Source organism: Plodia interpunctella, chromosome 26 (assembly GCF_027563975.2).
Source record: "Plodia interpunctella isolate USDA-ARS_2022_Savannah chromosome 26, ilPloInte3.2, whole genome shotgun sequence".
In the NCBI taxonomy this organism is placed as follows: domain Eukaryota; kingdom Metazoa; phylum Arthropoda; class Insecta; order Lepidoptera; family Pyralidae; genus Plodia; species Plodia interpunctella.
In genome coordinates, this window is record NC_071319.1 from 2,227,175 (window position 1) to 2,250,374 (window position 23,200).

The 23,200-nt window shown below is 34.7% G+C and overlaps 2 protein-coding genes across 2 annotated transcripts; both read left to right on the forward strand.

Moving 5' to 3' along the window:
• The first annotated feature begins 3,460 nt into the window (after window positions 1-3,460).
• Window positions 3,461-13,643, forward strand: LOC128681216 (homeobox protein SIX1-like). Its single transcript, XM_053764946.1, has 6 exons — window positions 3,461-3,596; window positions 8,290-8,959; window positions 9,300-9,457; window positions 10,069-10,198; window positions 11,323-11,445; window positions 13,284-13,643. The coding sequence occupies exons 2-6, from the start codon at window positions 8,331-8,333 to the stop codon at window positions 13,405-13,407; spliced, it is 1,164 nt and encodes a 387-aa protein (XP_053620921.1). The 5' UTR covers window positions 3,461-3,596; window positions 8,290-8,330; the 3' UTR covers window positions 13,408-13,643.
• A 3,364-nt stretch (window positions 13,644-17,007) lies between these two features.
• On the forward strand, window positions 17,008-19,299 carry Atg6 (Autophagy-related 6). Its single transcript, XM_053764896.2, has one exon. It carries the CDS (start codon window positions 17,202-17,204, stop codon window positions 18,486-18,488), a length of 1,287 nt encoding a protein of 428 aa, XP_053620871.1. The 5' UTR covers window positions 17,008-17,201; the 3' UTR covers window positions 18,489-19,299.
• The last annotated feature ends 3,901 nt before the right edge of the window (window positions 19,300-23,200 follow it).

The following is a 23,200-nucleotide window of genomic DNA, read 5'->3' on the forward strand; positions in this document are numbered from 1 at the left end:
GCTGTTAGCTTGTATCTTGTGCTAAATTAGGAAAAGGAATTCTTCATGGGAGGTCTATTCAGGCGCCACTTAGTCCTCAAACCGAAAATAGTTTGTTGCATTCTATCTCATCACCGCGTGTATGTACCCACCGAATGCAATGCGCCGCTTGCATTCGGAGCTGTGACGTTCCAAAGTCCAGGTTTAGCGTAAAAACATTGTTAAAGTAAAAACATTACATTTGGAAGATTTGACTATGATTTTAAATCTTGCTAATTTATTTTCGCGGACTTCACTTCACTAGCTTCACCCCGGGGCTTCGCTCCCGTAGGAATTTCGGAATAAAAAGTACCCTATATGATTTCAGGTTATATTCTACCCGTGCACCAAATTTCATAACAATTGGCCTAGTAGATTTTGCGTGAAAGAGTAAGAAACACGACACATCCTCACAAACTTTGACATTTGTAATAAGTATTAGTAGGATTATTATGCAGCCTGGTCTTTATGGTCAGACGTCTTACCCCTGACCCACGCCTTACCCGCACTGGGATTTCTGATGGACAGCATACGCTTCAGAATGTCACCTGCTGCGATGTGCCTGTAGCCTAACTCTGGATACGCAGCTCCAAAGAGGTCCAGTCGTTTCCTCGATAAACTTTTACACGGTAAGGTAAACTTGAGGTCTATTGACCTCAAGTTAACCTTACCTTAAAATTATAACTCTGTGGCAATTAATTACTAACATCTATATTTATCAACACACTATATGTAATATGTAAATACTAGATGTTGCCCGAGACTTCGCTCCCGTGGGAATCTTGAGATAAAATAAGTATAGCCTATAGCTATGGCCTATAGCAATCTTGGATGATGTAACTTTGTAATGTTGGAATAATTTTCGAAATCGGTTCAGTAGTTTGGGAGTTTACCCGCCTGAAACATCACACAAACTCACAAACGCTTAGTTACCTTTTTATAATAATAGTATAGATAAATGGCACTGTTTTTTCTATCTAATGTTATTTTTATTGTAAAATATTTCTTATAATGACTTATAAAACAGGTAGCACTGCGGGAGTGCCGCCGGCAGAAGTGAAAACTTGAATATAATATTATATTAACGTTGTGCATTTTTGACGTCTTACGAATTTTCGATCAGGTCACGTGTCCTGACGCGAGTTTAACATTTTCTAGCCATGACAAAAAGTGCACAACGCCGCTAAAGAAGTTTTCACTACAAAAATATTTTATTTTCTTCTTGGAAATGCGATGTCATATACATACGTTACTCACAGAGATTCAGAACGGAAAGTAACCTAATTACGGTAACTCTAATGTTATATTTATCTATTATCTACATTGTAGTGTGTACTATATGAGTGAACTATATCGTCAGTATTGTAATATTATGCAAAAACTTCAACCATCGTTATCACATCGACTTAAAATAAAGTTAGTGTAGAATTATGACTCGGAAGATTTATGCAAAGTGTACACTCTAGTGTAAAGTACACTCCTATTTTTCTCAAATCCGTGCAGTAGTTTTTTTTTGTAAAAAAAAAACTTATTTAACAAGGTAGCACGATCTACAATGATGTGTTGAGTTGTGGAACTGAGCCCAAACACAGATTTTCTAGTTTGGCTTATGTAAAACTCATAAGTAATCCTGTTATATCAACATAATCGCACTTATTTAAGCGTAATTTCCTTCGATTACTTTATTATATTATTATCACATATTACTCACTACAATACATTGTGATTTATTGCGTATCTTTTCTGATAGCAAACAGATCGTCCATCATCTGAGATACAGATTTTATCTAGTTCGGAGTTAGACTTCCTGTTGGTGACTGGACGACGCATAATTTTAAAACGATGTAATAACTAGTTCTTCTTTTGTATACCTATAGTTGGTAAATAAAGATATTTGATTTGACTTGTGTTGTTTGAGAGTAGCACTTCTGCTTTCACTATATTTTATCTGCTGACTTCAACTTAATCCAACTACGTTTGAAACAAATAACCACAACGTGGGAAAGTATTTGACTTGGCAGAAAAATTGTACTTGTTACAATATATTTCACAATCGCTGATGTAAAATGTATGTATATTTATGAATGACAGGAAGTGTGAATGAACTATGTTATTGTTTTGATCTAGTTTATGTAACAAGCATATATTTTTTTTTTACATTGAAATCAGTTTTTTTCACGACGTAATGAATTTTTTGAGGCTGATGTTCTAGATGTTAAGATTGTAAAATGTCATAATCGTTATTTATATTTTTAACATATTATTTGAATTATTGATTTTCTTACATAAGTACACAAATAAGAAAGAGGCGGTCTGTTGTTAAATTACAGTTGAATGTTTATAATTGTCCATGGGAGGTTATGGCGGCACCACAAATACAAATTTTTTGTTCAGAAATTAGACTTTCACAAGCATTGTTTCACGACAAATTTAATATATTAATTTCTCAAAAAGCTACAAACTTCTGACATTTCGGATCGACCACTGCTGAGAACACGAAAAAATGGCGGCTAAGCAACGCCTTTGGATTTGGTGAAAAACATTTTTTTTTTCGAATACATATTACAATATGGATATCAAATTAAAGGGCTCAACACAAGGATTCTTGAGCAGGCGGGTATTTTGTAATTTTTTTAACGCCCGACGCAAAATGAGGGGTGTTATAGGTTTAACGTGTGTCTGTCTGTGGCATCCGTCGTAGCTCCCAAACGGATGAACCGATTTTCGTTTAGTCCTTTTAGTGTCATAGATAATTTTATCCCGAGGGTTCTTAGCCATGTTTAGAAAGTAGCGTGTAATGAAATGTATATTGAAAGTCGGGGGTTGTTTAATGTGTCTAACAAATAATTATTTAAATTGTAGTTTGTTCAATTACGTTATCATTGATATGTTAACTGTGTCGGTAACTCGGTACATATGTTGTCAATTAGTTTCTCACGAAGTGATTTCCAGGTAAAACGCCCGTCATACGACACTATGGAAAATATCCGATATACAAGTATTCGTTAGGTTGGTACAAAAATCTTATCTTAAAACATTTATTCAACTTCTATTTCTTCCACGTCCTCGTTTTTTCGCTGTGCCATTCGGAGCTGTGACGCCTAGGGTTAGCAAATTATCAATTTTGAAGTTTTAACTAGAACCGGCCGCCATGTCTGACAACAAGCTAAGCTATGTGTCCCTTAGTCGCCGCGTACGACATCCACGTAGATAAGGAGTGGTCCTAAGGATTCTAGGGCGGGACCACACGCCAATTTCGAACATTTTACAGGAACTAGCCAAATTGACTTAGAAATTGAAACGCGGCTATGGTAATAAATACAGTCTCAAAAAAATACTGGCTGGACCTTTCACAAAATGATGTAGTAACTTGAAAAAAAAAAATTGCAACGTTACACCCTACAGGCTCCTCCCATTCGCCGTCTCTGTCGCTCGTGCGCCGTCCTGCTCCGCTTCCATACGAGACACCTCTGTTATTTGATCCCATGTCTTCTATGCGAGAGGGTGTCGCCTTAACTTTTTTTTCAAGTGGATTTTGTGAAGTGTTTTGTGCGTGAAAGTTTAATTAAGTTTCACAGGTATGTAGGTACCTAGTTTTATTAATATATATTTTTTTAACATGTCCTACAGTGCAGTCTACGTACTTTTTTATGGTACATATATGTGTACGTACTTATATATTATATATATTATTAATGAATATATAACTTTCATTTAACCTCAAAGGGGTATTAAAATTGTTGCGTTAAATAAAGGTGCGGCTGAAACAAAGGGTATGAAAAAAAAGGTTAATAGAATTAGATTATTGTTTTAAAAGTATTTGACACGAATAACGACATGGAAAATACCAAAACTGAAATGGAAAATTCAATCTATTTTTCAAAAAAAGTGAGCGTAATGAGTTAACTTTTCTTAAAATTATTGCGAATGTGTTGTTGATTTTTATTATTATGTTATTAAAGTATATCATGATTTAATTTTCAATTCTTATTTCATCCACATAGGTACATAATCATTGCGGTATAATTTTCTTGTTTCGATTTCTGCCTACAAAGGGACAATGCTGATAAAAAGGTTCACACCCTTTTTCAATAACTCAATAAAAAAAATTACACATTTTGTGAATCTTCGAAATAAAAAATTGGATAGATTCGGCTGAAATAATTGTAGTAACTTTGTAGTGTTTTGCGTAAACGAAGCTAAACTACTCTTGATTTATCTATTTAGGTTAATTTTATCGAAGCAGGCATTAAATTGACAGTTGGAAAAAAAAATTATGAGACCCTTTATATATCTATACTATTATTATAAAGAGGTAAGCGTTTGTGAGTTTGTATGTTTGAGGCGGGTAATCTCCGAAAATACCTAACCGATTTCAAAAATTCTTTCACCATTAGAAAGGTACATTATCCAAGATTGCTATAGGCTATATTTTATCTAAAAATTCCCATGGGAGCGAAGTCCCGGGCAACATCTAGTCCCTTATAAATCTACTAAAAGGTCCGTATAAGATCACTTCGTTGTCCGTCGTTCCGTTAGTTTGTCAAGTCCCTTTTTCTCAAAAATGCGTTAGTGGTATCAATTTGAAAATTATGTCAAATACTCAGAAATATCGTCTCTTGTAGATGCGACACGAGCAAACAAAGTCACAGTAAGTTAGATAGGGAGAAAGCCGAAAATCGGTAATAATATGTACTGTAAAAAAATATTTTATCTGTGTTAGTACTTGATTCATTTAACAAGTTCATTTGTCAGACAAAATAAACAACCCCGACTTTCAATATTCATTTCGCTACAACTTTTGAACGACTGAACGGATTTTGATCAAAAATACCTAAGAGCCACCGTATAAAAGTTAGCTATCAAATAAAAAAAACCGCATTCAAGTCGGTTCACCCGTTAATGAGCTACGGTGCCACTTGGCGGACAGACAGACATACTTAGCGGTCAAACTAATAACATGGCTTTTAAAAATATATATATCAGACATGTACGCTTCAGCAAACACGAATCCAAACTTAACACTTAAGAGTACAATACAAATTAATATTGAAAAGTCACTAGCATAGGTACTTCGTAGATTTGTACTGTTTGTAGAATTTTTGTCAGAAATAAATCTTATTGACGACCTCCGTGGCCTAATGGTCATCATGCCGGACTGCTAAACTGGAGGTCCCGGGTTCGATCCCCGGTCAGGTCAACATGAAAAATCATATTTTTCTGATTGGCCCGGGTCTTGGATGTTTATCTATATATATATATATATTTGTTATAATATATAGTACCGTTGAGTTAGTATCCCATAAAACAAGTCTCGAATTTACTTTGGGGATAACTCAATCTGTGTCATTTGTCCCTATATATATATTTATAAAACTTTTCACCTTTTCTTATTACAATTCGAAAAATAATCTTGTCAAGGATATTGTGATATGCGCGTCAATAATCAGAAAATGTAGGATGCCGAAGACCAAGCGAAGTACCTAAAGCTGGGCTCCATTCCCTACGGCTAAGGAAGAAATCATTTGTGTGATATTAATAAAGTTGTTAATATATACATAGGTATAATAAAAGTTTAAGTGTGCTATGTCTGTACATAGCAGATATTAAAGAAAAATAATTATGGGGGGGGGGGGAGGTCTTTATGCAATTATGCGCATCACACAAAAGCACTGGATGGATGGAATTTAATGCAATTTTCACAGTTGTATAATGGATAGTTTAATTTAAAATCTGGTATAGGTTTCATCGCGATACGTTGCACAGAACTCCAGATAATGACAATATAATAGCTATTGAGCAAACGCAAAATAAACGCGGACGAAGTCGCGGGCAAAAGCTTAATTTTACTATATGTTTTACACTGTTATGTTGTGTTACATATCAATAAATCTATACTATTATTATAAAGAGGTAAGCGTCTGTCCGTAATCTCCGAAACTACTGAACCGATTTCAAAAATTCTTTCAGCATTAGAAAGGTATCCAATATTGCTATAGGCTATATTTTATCTCAAAATTCCCACGGGAGCGTAGTCCCGGACATCATCTAGTATTAAATAAGTTTGTATAATCTGTCGCGATCGCGGTGTACCTAAATAGTAAATTCGCTAAATTCTTCAATTTTGAATGAAGATTTCTAATTCTGTCTCTTAAATATGAGTGATAATATGGTTTTAAATGACCGTTCGATGTTTTCTTTCACCGGAAGCAAGTGGTGATCAATGAAAGCTAGATATACTATACATAAGTCAGATTGGTTTAAACCATAGATAAAAGAAATAGTATAAACTGACCGAGTTTGTGTACCAGTTTGGATACAGTATTCGAACCTGGGACCTTTCTACAGGGGACAACAGAACCACCACTGCTTCAGGGTTAAGCCCTGAAAAAGAATTTAAAAAAAAAAGATACATTCTTGTAACTGGCTACGAAAAAAAGAACAAAAAAATAATAGAAATATTCTTGTTACCGGCCAGTTTGTTTTCATGTAGAATGTCCGGTGAAATCGGATATGTTGCTTGTGTTCGCAGCGGTCGTTTTTTTTTAAAATAATTATGTGTGACACTGTCAATGGTAACCTGTGACTCGCGATCATAATCTTCAATTTATAACTAGACTAACTATTGCCGGCGGGTTTGCCCGCGTTATGTATATTGCTCGCCATCCTCCCAAGCAACGTTGCTAAATTTTTTTTGACAAAGCGCGAGTTTGCGCCAAACATTTTTTTTTTTTTAAATGCGAGATTATTTCGTCAAATGCGGATAAATAGCCTTTTCATATTTATATAATCTGTATTTAAACACAGTTTTGACAAAGATATTATAGCAATCATAAATTAACAAAAAGAAACAAAAGCCTAAATTTCGTTTTTTCTTATGAGTCCTAAAAGTAAACAATCTTAATGACCTCGGTGGCGCAGTGGTAAGGTTCTAGCCACTGAACCGAGAGCCGGGGTACCGAGAACCGGTCGGGTCATGATGAAAAATGATCTTTTTCTGATTGGCCCGGGTCTTGGATGTTTATCTATATATGTATTTGTTATAATGTATTTGTTGAGTTAGTATCCCATAACACAAGTCTCGAACTTACTTTGGGGCTAGCTCAACCTGTGTGATTTGTCCTAAAAAAAAAAATAAAAAAAAATGTTCACAAAATAAACAATCAGCAGTTTGAATTTTGAAGAAAATGCTACTTATTAAGAACTAGCCCTTGTCTGCGGCTTTGTCTGCGTTTACTTCGTGCGCCTTATTGTCAATATCTCTGCTTCTAAGCAACATATCGTAATGAAACCTATATCCGATTACATCCGTTGTACATCTGTGAAAACTGCATCAAATTCCATTAAGTACATTTTGTGTGATGCGCGAACAACACATACATATACATACAGACAGACAAAAAATAAAAAAAAATATTTTGGCTTCTGTTAGAATAAATAATAAATAAATAATAAAGAACCTTCATAATTATTTTTCTTTAAATCTTCTATGAACATCATCCTACGCAAATTCATTGTGTGACGACCTCGGTGGCGCAGTTCTTGCCACTGAACCGAGAGGTCCGGGTTCGATCCCCGGTCGGGTCATGATGGAAAATGATCTTTTTCTGATTGGCCCGGGTCTTGGATGTTTATCTATATATGTATTTGTTATAAAATATAGTATCGTTGAGTTAGTATCCCATAACACAAGTCTCGAACTTACTTTGGGGCTAGCTCAATCTGTGTGATTCGTCCTAATAAAAGTATTAATTTATTTATTATTATTTATTATTTATTGTAATCACGCCGCTATTACCGCGCCATAGAGCTTCACGCAGGGTAACTTGATGTGCTGTTGAATACAGTCATAGCCCACACCTACAGACAAAGACAAATACAAATCCTATAACTAGCTAATCTAGCGGCTGTGATTGGCTGTAGACAGATAACACAATAATGCGAAAAACTTGACCTCTCTGACGTTATTAACTTTTGTAAGGGGCAATGTATTTAATTTAGGTCATTTTTGTCACTAGGTACTGCTTACGTATGATAGTAGACTAAACTGCACATCAAGCTAACTAAAATTATTCTGAAAATCTTCTTTTTGAATATGTTATCGCTAGTTTGACTGAACTTAAATGACGTAAATGTTTAGGTAAATTAAGTGCTGATATTATCGAAATTTATTGCAAAGGAAGGCGGAAAAACACAAATTTCTTTGAAAGTACTTGCTGGCTATAGTATGCAACTATTTCACAAGTAAGTAAAATTTTATTTCCGTTACAGAAGTTTCAAACACGTACCGACTGCACTGAAAAGGCGGTGTAATGAAATCGACAAATATGGAGGCGTGTTCAGACAGACTGAGCCCGTCTAGTGACTCCACCAGCGAATCTGAAACATCTCTACCACCGTTCCCATACGATAATCAAAACGCTAACTTCTACAATCAAACTGAAATCAATGAAAAACAATATTTCTCTTGCAAACAAAAGTCGCCAAGATCTGACGACCGAACGAAAGAGGCCTACTTACAAGAAAGCAATAAAATATCCTTCGAAAACTATCTGTCGCCGCAGAGAAACAAAAAATATTTGAATTTCGAACTCAAACTGTCGCAGAACGACAACTTTTTCAATCAAATAGATGACAGGGGCGCGTACTTCGACGTGCCCGTTAAAAATTGCGTTCAAAATGAGAACAATCCGAATTTGGGCGACGTGAAAATTGCTAACCAGCCAGTATTTGAAAATATGAATGATAGAGACCGGGTTACACAATCGTATTTTAGTGAGAATGACAACGGTAATATGAGGAGATGTTTGAACTTCAATTCTGAGCAAGTGCAGTGTGTATGCGAGGCGTTACAGCAAAAAGGCGATATAGAGAAATTGGCCGCGTTTTTATGGAGCCTGCCGACCAGCGAACTGTTGCGGGGAAACGAAACTGTTTTGAGGTTAGATTTAATAATTTGTTAAATAACCATTGAATTAATAAATCAATTTTCTACCATGTAGGATGTAGGTCTATGTTAGGGCTATGAAGATATGAATTCAGTATGAAAGAAATTTGTCACACAAACTTCCAAGTACCTAGATAAATCTGTACGTTTAGAAGTACTTACATAGGTATTTCAATATATATTGAATCATTAGTAATTTTTGAAGACGCGACGTCGACGGCAAATAAAATGGAAACCATCTATAGCCAACCTACTTATATTGTTTTTTTTGCGCTCGATCATTGGTCGAATTGAAACCAATTTTAAAAACTGGTTTTTATTCTTTTTCTTTTAGGGCTCGCGCACTGGTCGCGTACCATAGAGGCGTGTTTCAAGAGTTGTACGCCATTTTGGAAGCGCACACTTTCCCGCCAAGACACCACAATGCTCTTCAAGATCTGTGGTTCAAGGCGCATTATGATGAAGCAGAGAAAGTACGGGGAAGGCCATTAGGTTCGTACTTATTTCAAATAGTTGAGAACTAATTGAATATCGAAACAGCCAGTATTATGGAAGCCAACAATGTATCTTACTATGTATTAATAAGTAGGTTTATATTTTTTAAATGATTTATATGTTTAATTTTGAAACGCTTTCCGGCTTGATGTTTTTTGTCAAATTCTTTTCACAATAAAGATAACAATTTTATACCTTTTGTTAGTAATAATTAGGTCTAGAAATGTACATACATATTTTATCTGCTTGAATAAAGAAAGTATTTCGTAAAAAATAAAAACAAACTTTATCGTATTTTTTTATTATAAAATTTATTTTCGAACGTTTTTTACCTGTTTGAAAAAAGAAAACAAATCGTTTTTTTTTTTTCAAATTCTTTCGTATATGTACATAAATTTAAAATGTTTTAGTACAAAATTAGGTTCAATCTGTGGACACGTGCCTAATACTTAGATACTTAACTATGCTATGACCTATGACATATGTAATCATTTACCAACCGCACCGCAAGGTGCATAGAACTATATACGACAGCAATAGAGGCGGAATCGCAATGATTTTGGAAGCTTAGATGTGCTGCGGAATGTACAAATAACCATTTTTCACAGGAGCCGTAGACAAATACCGACTGAGGAAAAAGTATCCGCTGCCAAAGACAATATGGGATGGAGAAGAAACTGTCTACTGTTTCAAAGAGAAAAGCAGAAATGCTTTGAAAGATTGTTATTATAGAAACAGGTAAGGAAACTTAACTTCTGTGAACCGATAGGTCCCAGGTTCGAGTTTCTATACGTCCTTACACCAATTTTGAATCACGTACTTAATTTTGACGATGATGTTTTCCTTCACCGGAAGTGGTGATAGGAAATTTGCATTCTAGTTGATCTATACTATTATTATAAAGAGGTAAGCGTTTGTGAGTTTGTATGTTTGAGGCGAGTAATCTTTGAAACTATACCGAACCGATTTCAAAAATTCTTTAACCATTAGGAAGATTGCTATAGGCTATATTTTATCTCAAAATTCTCCCACGGGAGCGAAGCCCCGTGCAACATGTAGTGGTTTATGGTTTATAAGTAAGTTGCACCGTCAACTTTTACGTTGACTTTAACATGTGCGCCATTGACATTAGACTACTACGTACTTTGCGTTTTTATTCGCAGGTTAAAGTTTAAATGGACTCGTTATACATGTCACACATGCTTTTAACTTAATTTTATAAAATAAAAATGAGATGAAAGAGTTCTGGAATCGAGCTGGAAAAGCTCCAGGTTAAAGCTGAAGTCAAAGTTAACGATGCAATCCACGTAATCTTAGTGATATTATGAATTGGATTAGGACATGATAAATCACCACATTAAAATTGCCCAGGAACACGAGGTTACACCCAGGATCAGCTCCCGACGAGGGAACTCCTCAACGGTATACAGCACGGACATGAATTTTCTGTCATGCGTTGAATGCAACAAGATTTCTTTGAAGACTCAAAAGCTTGTGGCAAAAAGGACATTGTAGTAGAAAAAACTCGGGTCAGGCAGCTAGTTTTCTAGTATAAATTGCATATTATAAAATAATTTTTAATCCTTATTCGGTCACCTATCGATTAACTTTATTTGTAACCCCCGATGCAAAAGAGGGGTGTTATAAGTTTAACGTGTCTGTCAGTGTAACTGTCTGTGACATCGTAGCTCCCAAACGGATGAACCAATTCATAGATAATTTTATGCCGAGTGTTCTTGGTCATGTTTCATGAAAATCGGTTCAGCCGTTCAAAACTTGTCGCGAAATGAATATTGAAAGTCGGGGGTTTAAAAAAAAAAATGTCTAACAAACTTGTCTACAGTTTGACTTGTCGTTTTCAGATATCCTACTCCGGATGAGAAGCGGGCTCTGGCCAAGAAGACGGGGCTGACGCTCACCCAGGTCTCCAACTGGTTCAAGAACAGGAGACAGAGGGATCGTACGCCTCAGCAGCCAAATAGATCGTGAGTGATTGATCTCTTTCTCTCTCTGTTTTTCTCCTTTCTCTTTCTCATTTTCTCTCTTTCTATCTCAAATTCATTCAATACACTTTATCTGTGGTTATAATAGGGATGTTATGGATATTAATCAGCTGTGCCCTGAGGCTTCGCTCCCGTGGGAATTTCGGGATAAAAATTACCCTATGTGATATTCCAGGTTATATTCTAAACGTGTATAGAATTTCATAACAATCAGTTCAGTAGATTTCGCGTGAAAGAGTATAGGTACACACATACATCCTCACAAATTTTCGCATTATCGTGTCATGAATGAAACTTTTGTATTATTTGGTTACACAATTTAAATTCCGTTGCATCATCAGGTCATGCTTATCATAATAATGCATTGTCATCCAAACTAAACGTGTGTACAAAATTTCAGCTCAATCGGTTGAAGATATCTGCTTCAAAGTTGAGTTGCAAGATTCCACCCGAGACATAGCGACATACATTCCAAGTTAAATAAAAACTTGTAAAATTACATTTTTTTAAAATTTTTAACACAAATTGGCTGATTAGCTGACTTGGTATCGATATTGTATGTTTTTCTTTCACTAAAAGATCATTTTTGACGTTGTTTTATAACATGTACTGTGACTAAGCATATTTTGATTTGTGCATAAATAATTACCTATACCATAAAGAAACAAATTTATGACCTCTTGTATCGAAACATAAAAGCCGCATATAAACAAAACCCCAGCACAAAATTTCACAACATTTTGTCTTTTAGTGGGGGCGCCAACTCCGTTCTAAATGAGAATTCTAAATACATTAGATATCAGTTCGCTTTTTTACCACGCGCCAAATAATCCGGCTGTAATTTTGGTAGGTACGCGATGCGGTGATAAAGATTGCGTGCGGTTGAAAATGGAACTAATTTAGTCCATGCATTTTATAGAAAAAAACAACAAATACAGCGCCATCATCGAACTGAAACAACTCGTGTGCTCATACTTTCTATACTACCAACCTTAAACAAAGCAACCTTGAGACAGCACGTAAACTCAAAACAATGGGTCCCATACAGGAGTCAAGTTTCGGTTTTATTGACTGAAGCGGTCGATAAAAGTTTAGGCTCTTTGCGTAGGTAATTTAAAAAAACTTTATGGGTCTCTTAACTGATTATGAAAACTAAATGTGCTTGTCGAGTTGAAATTGTATTATTTGATTTAGTCAAGTCGAAAGCAATAACGTTTATAAGTAAACCAATAATTACCACAAAATATATCGATTTACATTAACTTTAGGTACATCTCGACTTTAAAAGTTAGCAGCAGTTTTAGCCAGTTAACCTTCGGATCAAACATAAAATACCTTCTTTTTTTAAATATTGGCTTGGTTTTATGAATAGTTCATTACCCACAGCACTGCCACATGTCTGTCAGCATAAATGGGCGTATTAAAAAAAATTGACTGTAGAATTGACCCAAAACTTTTTACACTCATTTCTTGTCATGGTTGGTCATTATGAGGTCATCAATCAATTAAAAGACAATAACTTTTTTCGGGAGTCAGAAAGTTGCATGTGTGCATATCTCAGCCATGTGATGGAATGGATGTGACTTAAAAAAAAATAGGGTCCTTTGCATTTTTTCTTCATTCGGACATTACATTGAAAACACAAAATTTCATTGACAATTAACACAAAATGTAATCGTTCGGAATAAGAATGCGTAGACCTGAAACTGAATCTCACAAAGATTCTGATTATTTTGTTGATATATTTGTACTTTATTACTATTTGTATTTTGGGCAATAAATAAACAAAAATAAAATTAAAGTTGTTTCTTTTTTTTCAGTGAGATGCTGGTTCCCGCGCAATATGCGGGTCCTCAAAATGGGCTGGCACAGGCGTTGCTTCCTAATGCCTATTACCACCAGCTGCAGGATCCTACGCACTATCTTCATAGCAATGCGCCCTAAGTGTTGCCATTTTTGAAGTTTTAAAATTATTTTAGCCATATTGCGTTGTGATTTTCTTGTACCTATTGTTAAAATATTTTATTGTACTCCCACCATTGTTATTTTTATAAGTATTTTATTTTATTTTGTGGGAATAGAAGTTCCTTATTTTCGTATGTCTTTTATAATTCTCAGCTACGTAATATAAAATATCTATTGAAATTTAATAGGTACCTAGTTAGAATAAGCAAATATGTAGTAATCTGCCGTCATACGGAGTAAGGACGCATCTGACGTTTTTATCGAAAATGAGTTTCATACTGATTCGGAATCAGGAGAATAAGACGCATCTGCTAGTATTTTTAAAGTTTTCTAAAACAAACGCAACCTATAAAATCTAACTGCAAAATAGGACGTATCTGCAATATTTCACTAATAATACTAATTTGGATGGACCTTTCTGTTCTATAATAAATTGAAAAGACATATTTAAATAGAAATGTCTTTTTTTAACACAGTTTTTGTAATGTGTCATATAATGAAAAGGCATTTCTATATTGTAATAAAAAGAAAAGTCGGATTGGCGAAGATGTGCCTCTTTATGTTAGCATTGTTCACTTATGTATACCAGGCGTAAAACTACCTAGACGCAAGTGGCAGTAGCGTCCTTTTTTCGTAGTATCGTTTGATGTGCGGGGACTGCGGGGTAAAGGAGGAGTTCGTGGCACGTTGTCCGCACAATCAGTTGCGCCTAGGCAGCCGAGGCGAAAGCCGACGTCTAGGCGACGCTCGTATCCGTGTTTTTTACGGAAATATGGTAAGTATATGCACGATATTTTCATGTGTCAATTTATAAAATTTATGACATTGCAAACGAACTTGCCTATCCAACATTAAGCTAAAAATGTAATAATTGCTATAAAACAAATCGCCTCGGCACGCCACGGGTTTAGATGGGTGGTATGTCTGAATGTGGTGGTGGTGATGGTGATATGTATGAATATTTACGCATAAGTAATCCCACTATAGGTTATATTTATTCATAAATATGAAAGTTTGGATTTGAGTGTGTCAGGATACTCAATTACGTATTTCAGTCCAGGATTTTGATGAAATTAGGTACATGTAGAAAATTTTACTTTATATTTATTTTATTATTATACATAAGTATACGCATCCTGGCTTTGGCTGGTTCCCAGTGAAAAAATTAGGTTTTGGTTATAATTGTTACAGTCTAATCAAGCGAGATCTTCGAGGTGCTCAAAAATAATTTCGTTAGTACAACCAACTAGTTCCAGTGAAACTAATTACTTGAATAACGAAATTTTGAATAACGATGCTATGGATAACCAAATGTTGAATAATGATACTTTTGAGATTTTGAATAGCCAGATTTTGAATAACGAGATTTTGAATGACGAGATTTTAAAATAAAAATTGATTTAATTGGATTTTGATTCAGACGATTAAATTTTTGATAAAGATTTTATACCTTCAAGTTTAGAACTGCAAAAAAGTTCCGAAGATTCAGACTGCTCAATGGACATCATTCCTAACTCTCAGCCGATTAATATTATCATTCCGGAGTCACCCGAAGAGTCTCATCAAGATTGTTCGGAAAATCTAACGAAGAAAGGGCAAGTTAGGAAACGTAAAAAGTAGGACAAGACACCAGCACAGAGGAAACAAATGAAAAAAAAATGCAAATATGGAAAATAAGTATCAGTTAAAACCTGGATGTAATATGATTACTAAGTCAAGATTAATAGGGATTAAGCAGCCATGAAAACATTTATGTAATTAGAAAGAAGAAGTAATAGAATAAGTTTTTTATGTAGTTGATTTGATTTCAATTGGAGTGATCTCAAACAATTCTTTTGGAATGTTCACTAAATCCCAAGCATAATTTCATAGAATTTCAAGAAGTGGGCCCTCAGGAACATATGTATACTCTGAATTTATTGAGCTACCAAAGCTGTGATTGTCGTTTTAGTACTGTAAATTTTTAAAATTTGCAAACTTTCAGTATAAGTATAATTTCTTATTAGACTTTTGTGATGTTTAATTATTATGTCAATATAAAAGAAATTATTTCGTAACGTGTTTTTTTTTCATTTTGTTTTAAACTCCAATTCATAGATGAAAAACGAAAAATTTTATTATATAATATAATACATTTTTTAATAATAGTAATAATAACTTGAACAGCAGCTAATGGCTAAAAATGTGTTTGTTAAATAGTAAATTACAACCAATTTTTACATTCTTACTAAGTAGTAAAGACGGCTCTTAAAGTTTCTGAGTTGAAAAGACACATATAGCCATATACGTCTTTTCAATACAGTATTCAAGATTTTTCTATATTTTTTTTACTAAGAAGAAAAATAAAATTTTAATTATTAACGATATTAAATAAAAAATAAATATAATAAATACGTATACCCATAGATCTCACTTATTTACACATTTTACAACCGTAAAAGTATATAATATCTTAACCTCTTTCGCGCAGCAAACTTTTTAAATTGAAAATCACAAACTATTTTTTTTCTCCGTTTTCAAGTTAGTGCAGAAACGTCATTTCTCCGTATGACGGCAGTAATAGTAACAATGATGATACTTAGATCTATACCTTGATGTCATATACAATATTTAGTCTGATTAATTTATTATGAAATAGTCATATTTTTTGAAGATTCATATTATGAATCCTTATTATTTTATTAACAAAATAATCACCTACTGCCAATTTAAAACTTTTACTTTTGTTGTTTAGTTATTTTCAAATGTTCCTAAGTTTCTATTCCTTTTAAATACTTATTTCTACTATAAAAATAGCAAATAAGATCTTTTCAATTAATTAAACAAAACTTAACAATTTTATTACTGAAAACGCATGGCATGGTCCATATACATGTCTAAGAACGTAAATTAATGCATTGGAGAGGCTACGTTCAGGCGTAAACTGATCATAAATTATTTTGCCTGCGCATCTTACGCATCTATGACGTTGTCAGTTTTCAGCATTGAAAGTATGCCATTATTTTGTAAAAGTATATAAAAATATTTACTTTTTGTAATTTTACGCGTGATCTTGTTATAGGATAAATACATTATTTTTAAGGTTATGAGACTGTAGATGATTACATATCTATGTAAATACATACAAATAAGGTGCTGTTTATGTTCAAATGATTGTATTCTAGTCTAAAATGTGAAATTAAAGTTCTATAAGAATGATTGGATTTTTATTTTTAAACTTCAGGAAATACTGGAGTGAATTCTACTTGAATAACATTCATAAATCAGGGTTCCCATACGTGGTGTCGAATGACGCCGAAGCGGCGCATTTGTGGCGAAAATATTTCAGCGGTGTCATAACTTAGAAAATTTTTTTATCGACTGAGACATGAAATTTGTAGAATGACAATACTATTCTTATTTGTTTTTATTTGAAATTAACATTTTCCAACACAATATACAAAACCAACTATCTTTCTACAATAACAGGAGGCTTACCACCACCTTTTAAATGCCATGGAAAAAAATTACGTAAAGAAGGTACTAGCAACACTCGAATGTCAACGTCAACATCATCTTTTTGACACTTGAGTTGTCAACAAGTTGAGATTGAGATGTCTAAAATTTGCGAAACGAAAATACCACACGACTCACTTTGTTTTCAAATTTATTATAATTATCTAATTACGTCGTTGTGTATTTATATTGATCTCAACTTACCTATTCCATAGTTCATAGCAAATGAGTGCATTTTGTGAAAATATAGTGATTGAGACACATTAACGAGTGAATTCATGATGAGTGACTCAAAATCCTTTGTTAATTTCTCCTGTCAGCGATGTTTGCAGCCTTTGAAGCTAGACGAGTCTTTGAACAACCTTGGAGAGCACACTATCGCGGATCTAGCGCTCCAGATACGGAGAAACAATGAGGTAGACTTGGATTTGCAATCATCAAGTTTAGACCACTATGTACCACCTTTCCGTATGACAGAATCCGGGAACGGAGCAAATGGATTTATGGTCATCTCAGACGGATGGGAAACTACATCTCTTGGTCACCAGCTACATGTCAAAGCTACTCTATTTGATTTATTATCAAATAACTCTGATGTAGACCACCCTTTGTGTGATGAGTGCACTGACACACTTTTAGAACTGATGGACAATCAATTACGTCAAACTGAGGCCGAATGGAAAGACTACAATGATTATTTAAAAAAGTTAGAAGATGACAAGGAAGATTTGAATTTGGAAGGGCTCGAAAAAGAGTTGGAAGACTGGAAACAAGAACAAAGTAGGTTGTTGCAAGAGTTATCTGCTCTCCAAAAAGAAGAGAGAGCTATGAAAGACGAGATAGAGATCCAGGAACAGGAGAAGGAGAGGTTGGAGAAACAGCAGGATGTATATTGGAAGGAGTACACAAAATATCGTAAAGATTTGATGACAACAGAAGATCAAATGAAATTTTTTGAATGCCAGCTTGCATATACCCAGACCCAGTTAGAGAAATTAAAGAAAACAAATGTATTTAAAGCTACTTTTCATATATCAGATTCGGGGCAGTTTGGTATTATAAACAATTTCAGATTGGGCAGACTGACTGCAGCTCCGGTTGATTGGTCCGAAATAAACGCTGCGTGGGGTCAAACAGTCCTGCTATTATCATCTCTCGCTAGAAAGATCAACTTTTCGTTCCAGCGATACCGTTTAGTCCCATACGGCAATCATTCGTACATAGAAGCTTTGGAAGATCAAAAAATATTGCCATTATACGGTTCTGGGGGCTTTCGATTCCTTTGGGATACTAAATTTGATGCGGCAATGGTAGCATTTTTAGATTGCCTCCAGCAGTTCAAAGAGCAAGTTGAGAAAGGGAATACAGGGTTTTGTCTGCCGTACCGAATAGATAAAGGAAAGATAGAAGATACGGCATCTCCGCCACATGCATATTCAATAAAGATACAATTCAATTCTGAAGAACACTGGACAAAAGCTTTAAAGTACATGCTGACAAATCTCAAGTGGGCATTGACATGGATTTCGTCACAATTCAGCGAAGATAAAAATGAACATTATTAATTACTGTGATATTAAAGTTTTTGTATGTATTGAGATGTCTTAATTTTTAGAGGACACTCAATATTTTGTAGGTAGTTAAGATAATTTAATGCCGGCAACACACTATCGCCGAACTCGGACAGATGCCGACATGAAAGCATGAACATTGTGTGAGGCTTTTATTTATCGCAATGAAAAATCATTGATGTATGAGTCCATCAAGTTTGGCGAACTTGTCCGCGATAGTGTGAAGCCCTACAGCCGGCATAAAATTGTCCACAACCACAATCACATTTAAAGCTATGAAGGATCTTCTCCTCTTTATTTGATAGAGCTATAGATATGATTTTATTTTAACAGAAAGCTAAAAGAATGCCTTGAATGATTTTTTTTTCATTGTTATTATTATTCTGTTTTTCCCGAGAGTTCTGTTTGGGCTATGGTTCAACTTTATTCTGAAAATAAAGTCAATATAGTAATTGCTTTTATAAATACAAAAGGTCAGCTGAATGAACAAATATGAGACAAATCCTTCATAAATAAAGTTATAGAATGAGCGTGTTCCTATTACTCAGTAGTGCTCTGTGTGTTGTTGTTTACTATAGGGTTTGACACTGACATGCGTCGTCTTCGAAATTTCATACAATTTCTACGTTTTTCTGCGTTGTTGATCCGAGCAATGGGAACACGCTCTTATACCAATTGTTTTCAATGCTGTGATTATATTATTTTGTAGAAATATTTGAACTTGATTGTAATGTATTAGCCTAATAAATAATGATTTAAGTAATTGATAAATAAAGATTTAGTTTAATAACTTTTTGTTTAAACATATCATGTTTGTTTATTTACGATTGTGGCATAATATTGCCCTGTGATGTTACCATATAGGACACCCAAATAGGGTAAATTACCCTAATGTTTATTTTGGTGACTATTCGAAGGCCCTTATATTTTTAGAATAGAAAGACCAGTGAATAAATTATTATGAAAATGACAATGCTTTCCAAGATATGTCAAAAATAAAATCGCACGTTTTGGACATGTCTAAACGCTTCATACTAAATAATGTTCTAACGTGACGTCACGATTATCTCGACATGCGATAGTGTGGCATTATGATTTGAACTATTACGCCACCTAGCGGCGTTTAGTAATATTAATGATGTGATGTAACAAGCAACACCTAAACCTACTTTTTCTAAACTCTTTTCAGCCAGTGGTTTAGTCGCCAACTAGTCGCTGTAGATATCGCTATTCAACATTGTAAAATATTTTAATTATTGTATTTTTCAAACTATTACAATTCTGTATTTTTCTCAGGTCTTTTTCAAGGGTCAAACCCAAGAAATACTGGCTTGATGTCGTCAAGGATGATATGCGTGCCAATGGTCTGACAACTAGGGATGCAGACGACCGCGCGAAGTGGAGACGAAAATGTAGGAAAGCGGACCTTGGCCTCCGACGATCAACGGCTTAGTAAAATACGGGAAAAACGCTCAGATGAGAGAGAGAGAGAGAGAGAGAGAGAAGAAAGAGAGTTAAAGCTTAGGGGAGTTAAAGTAAAGAAGGTGAATCGATGTGTATGAAAGAAAATAATTTTATTGACAATATAAACTATATTTATAGTTTATATTGTCGAGAATAATGAGACGAGAATGACTGAAAATATACATATCTATGATACAAAATTAATAAGTAGGTTCATATAAACGAAGTATTCACAAAATGTATGTCTGTCTGTTCATTTGTTCTAAATATTTACAACAAATAAAACTACTTATAATAAAACTTTACAAAGTATGGCATAAAATGAAAGAGATAGCAATATGTGTAGTTTGCATAAAAAGTTGTTAGCGGTGCGGGCTATAGTTTCATGGCAGTAATAAACGTGCTTCGAAGCTAGTAGTCAGGATTACAGTCTTTGCTTATAGTTTCTCTTACAGAATTCTGATAAATTGATCTTTTTTGATAAGTTTCAGCATTTGTAGCTTAAGTACGTGCTTGATAATGAACTAAATAATTTTTTTTACTAAAGCATATTTATAAGTATTTCAAGAATGAAGATGTGTGTCGTCTACACTATCGCTGAGCTCATATCCGATGCGTATAATACACGAACATTGAGTAATTTTTATGACAGCTTTTATTTACTGTAATGACAAGTCCAGCAATGTATGCCGAATCCGCCAAATTTCGGCATATACTTATCTACGTAACAATGATTCGAAAGTCCAAAAAGGCGGGAAGGTAAATACTGGAGTAAAAAATCGGGACGTCGTCCCGCCAAAATTGAGAAGTCTGGCAACGCGACTGTCTATGGTTTGCGCACATTTTGTTTTAAAATGAAACTGAAGAGACTGAATATGATTTTGAACTCCTTCTGTAAACATCGAAATCAGTGCATAAGCTAAGCTACTTATTTTTTTAATCCCCGACACAAAAAGAGGGGTGTTATAAGTTTGACCGCTAAGTGTGTCTGTCCGTCTGTGTACGTGGCACCGTAGCTCATCAACGGGTGAACCGATTTGAATGCGGTTTTTTTATTTGATAAGTAGGAAATTTTTATGCGGTGGTTCTTAGATATATTTGATCAAAATTGGTTCAGCCGTTCAAAAGTTGTAGCGAAATGAATATTGAAAGTCCGTTTTTTTTTTAAATTTGTCTAACAAATAAACTTGTTTCCGCAAGTCTTAACTCAACATGTCTGTGTAGGTTTTTTAAATGAGCCATGCCCCATTAATTATTCGCGCTTCGTCGTTTTAACGTCCGTCAACAGACAACGTAGAACCACGCAGAAGTTGTACTTAAATGTTCGACGTAGGTGCTTAGATACGTCGCTGTCAAAATCTAGTTATAGCAAACAACGGAGCTACGTATAATACGGCGTAGCTCACAGTAAGAGCGGCTACACACGCTCCGATTTAAGGGACTACTGAAAGGGATGTAGGTTTTAAAAAAAGAGATCTAGAACGATCTTCCTTTTCTGTTAAATACGTGCATTTCTTTATTTAGACCCTAGGTGTATAGGTAATTTTGGCGTAGGTAGATATTATATGTGGCGTGTGGTTGCAGCCCTAGAATAGGACCACTGCATATCCTCCCGTGGATGAGGCGACTAAGGGACACATAGCCTTGTTACCTGATAGGAACAATAGCATTACCTAAAGGAATTGACGTCAGGCAGGTGGCCGGTTGCCAGTCACAGCCAAATCTTCAGGATTCCATGTTAAATTTTAAAGCGAGCCCTGGGCTTTTCGAATGTAACCGGGAACACATCGGGAAAGTGGCCTGGACCTCCAAAATTCGACCCAAATGCAAAAAGTGTCCATTGGACCTCATTTTCAGTACCCATTCGACCTCCACCAAAAATTTTATTTTAGGTGTTCACCGGACCTCTTTTTTTAATTTTGCCTAGTACCCACTGGACCTCTAAGATTTGATCTTATTGCAACGGTACCCATTGGACCTTATTCGTATGTCCCATTCGACCCTCCCATAAATAATATTGAAATTATACATACTATTGGACTTTATTGTCAATTTTATTATTAAGAACAAATACAATCGCGCAGAAAATTGCAAACTAAAATGATATAAATATTTCTCGTAACGTAACGTAATAGAGCTATGAACTAAATAGTATGCAGGTCGTGACTCTAACTACGAGCATTCAAAAATATATGGTTAAACTGGTTGTATTGTTTTTCATAGAATCAGAAGTGTAAAGTGCGATATCTAGATTAACAAATAATGGCAATATTACTGTCTCTTTCTTCCTATATCGTTTCAACTTTCTGCATTATTGTACTTTAAAGTCCCATTTTGATGGTATAGGTAAATAGTGATTTTGTAGGTCCAGTGGACTATGATAGGAGGTCGAATGGGTGCTTTTGTGTAGGTAATAATTTTTTTTGGGGGTCCAGTGGGTACCTTGATTTTGAAGGGAGGACGAATGGGCACTATTTTTGAATGAGGTCTAATTTTAGAGGTACAATGGGTACTTTCCCAACACATCGAAGATGAGAGAGAGAGATTTAGGTATTCTTATCGTTCTTCTATTATTGAAAAGTGATTCAAGTCATTCCAATAATCTCGACTCTCGAACATACACATATATAACATTTCCATAAGTTTTACCGCGAACTTAAACTAAATACAAACCGTTCGTCAATCCTCTGGGTAAAATAAATTTCACTCGATATTCGTTTCGATGCATTTAAATCGAGTAATTTATTCTCGAGAAGTCCAGTAGTTTGTAAAAGGAAAATTAACGTTTAGTAACGGGTTCTTATGTTCTTACAATCATAACATGTTTACTTTATTGTGTACTTACATTGTTATATTACTGATAAAAAAATATACATAAATTTATATTTAAAAAATGGTAAGCCCTTCTGGCATACTAGGGACCAACACCAATACTGTTTGAATGAGTTTCTTTCGGCATTTCTTCTCAGTCGTTCCGAAATGCTAGCTTTGGTAAACATAATTTAATTTAGAATATGACGTGAAAAAGTGCCTGTGAAGGCCTAATTTCTGAATAAATAGTTTGATTTTGATTTCAACCATAGATTTAGAAAGATGCTCCGGTGGGGATGAACCACAGAATAAGAAATGTTTTATCTGTGGGATAAACTAAACAAAAAAAAACTGTCTTCTTTTTCGGCAGAATTTTACATTTTTTTTTAACAATACAATTCGAACACAAAGGTCTTTTGGAAAAAAAAATT

What these genes read in the sequence shown, in the direction of transcription:
- LOC128681216 (XM_053764946.1), top strand. Translation starts at nt 8,331, where the DNA reads ATGAAATCGACAAATATGGAGGCGTGTTCAGACAGACTGAGCCCGTCT. An exon ending in AGTACGGGGAAGGCCATTAG is followed by an intron (nt 9,458 to 10,068) that starts GTTCGTACTTAT and finishes CATTTTTCACAG; the next exon opens with GAGCCGTAGACAAATACCGA. An exon ending in GATTGTTATTATAGAAACAG is followed by an intron (nt 10,199 to 11,322) that starts GTAAGGAAACTT and finishes TGTCGTTTTCAG; the next exon opens with ATATCCTACTCCGGATGAGA.
- Atg6 (XM_053764896.2), top strand. Translation starts at nt 17,202, where the DNA reads ATGATGAGTGACTCAAAATCCTTTGTTAATTTCTCCTGTCAGCGATGT.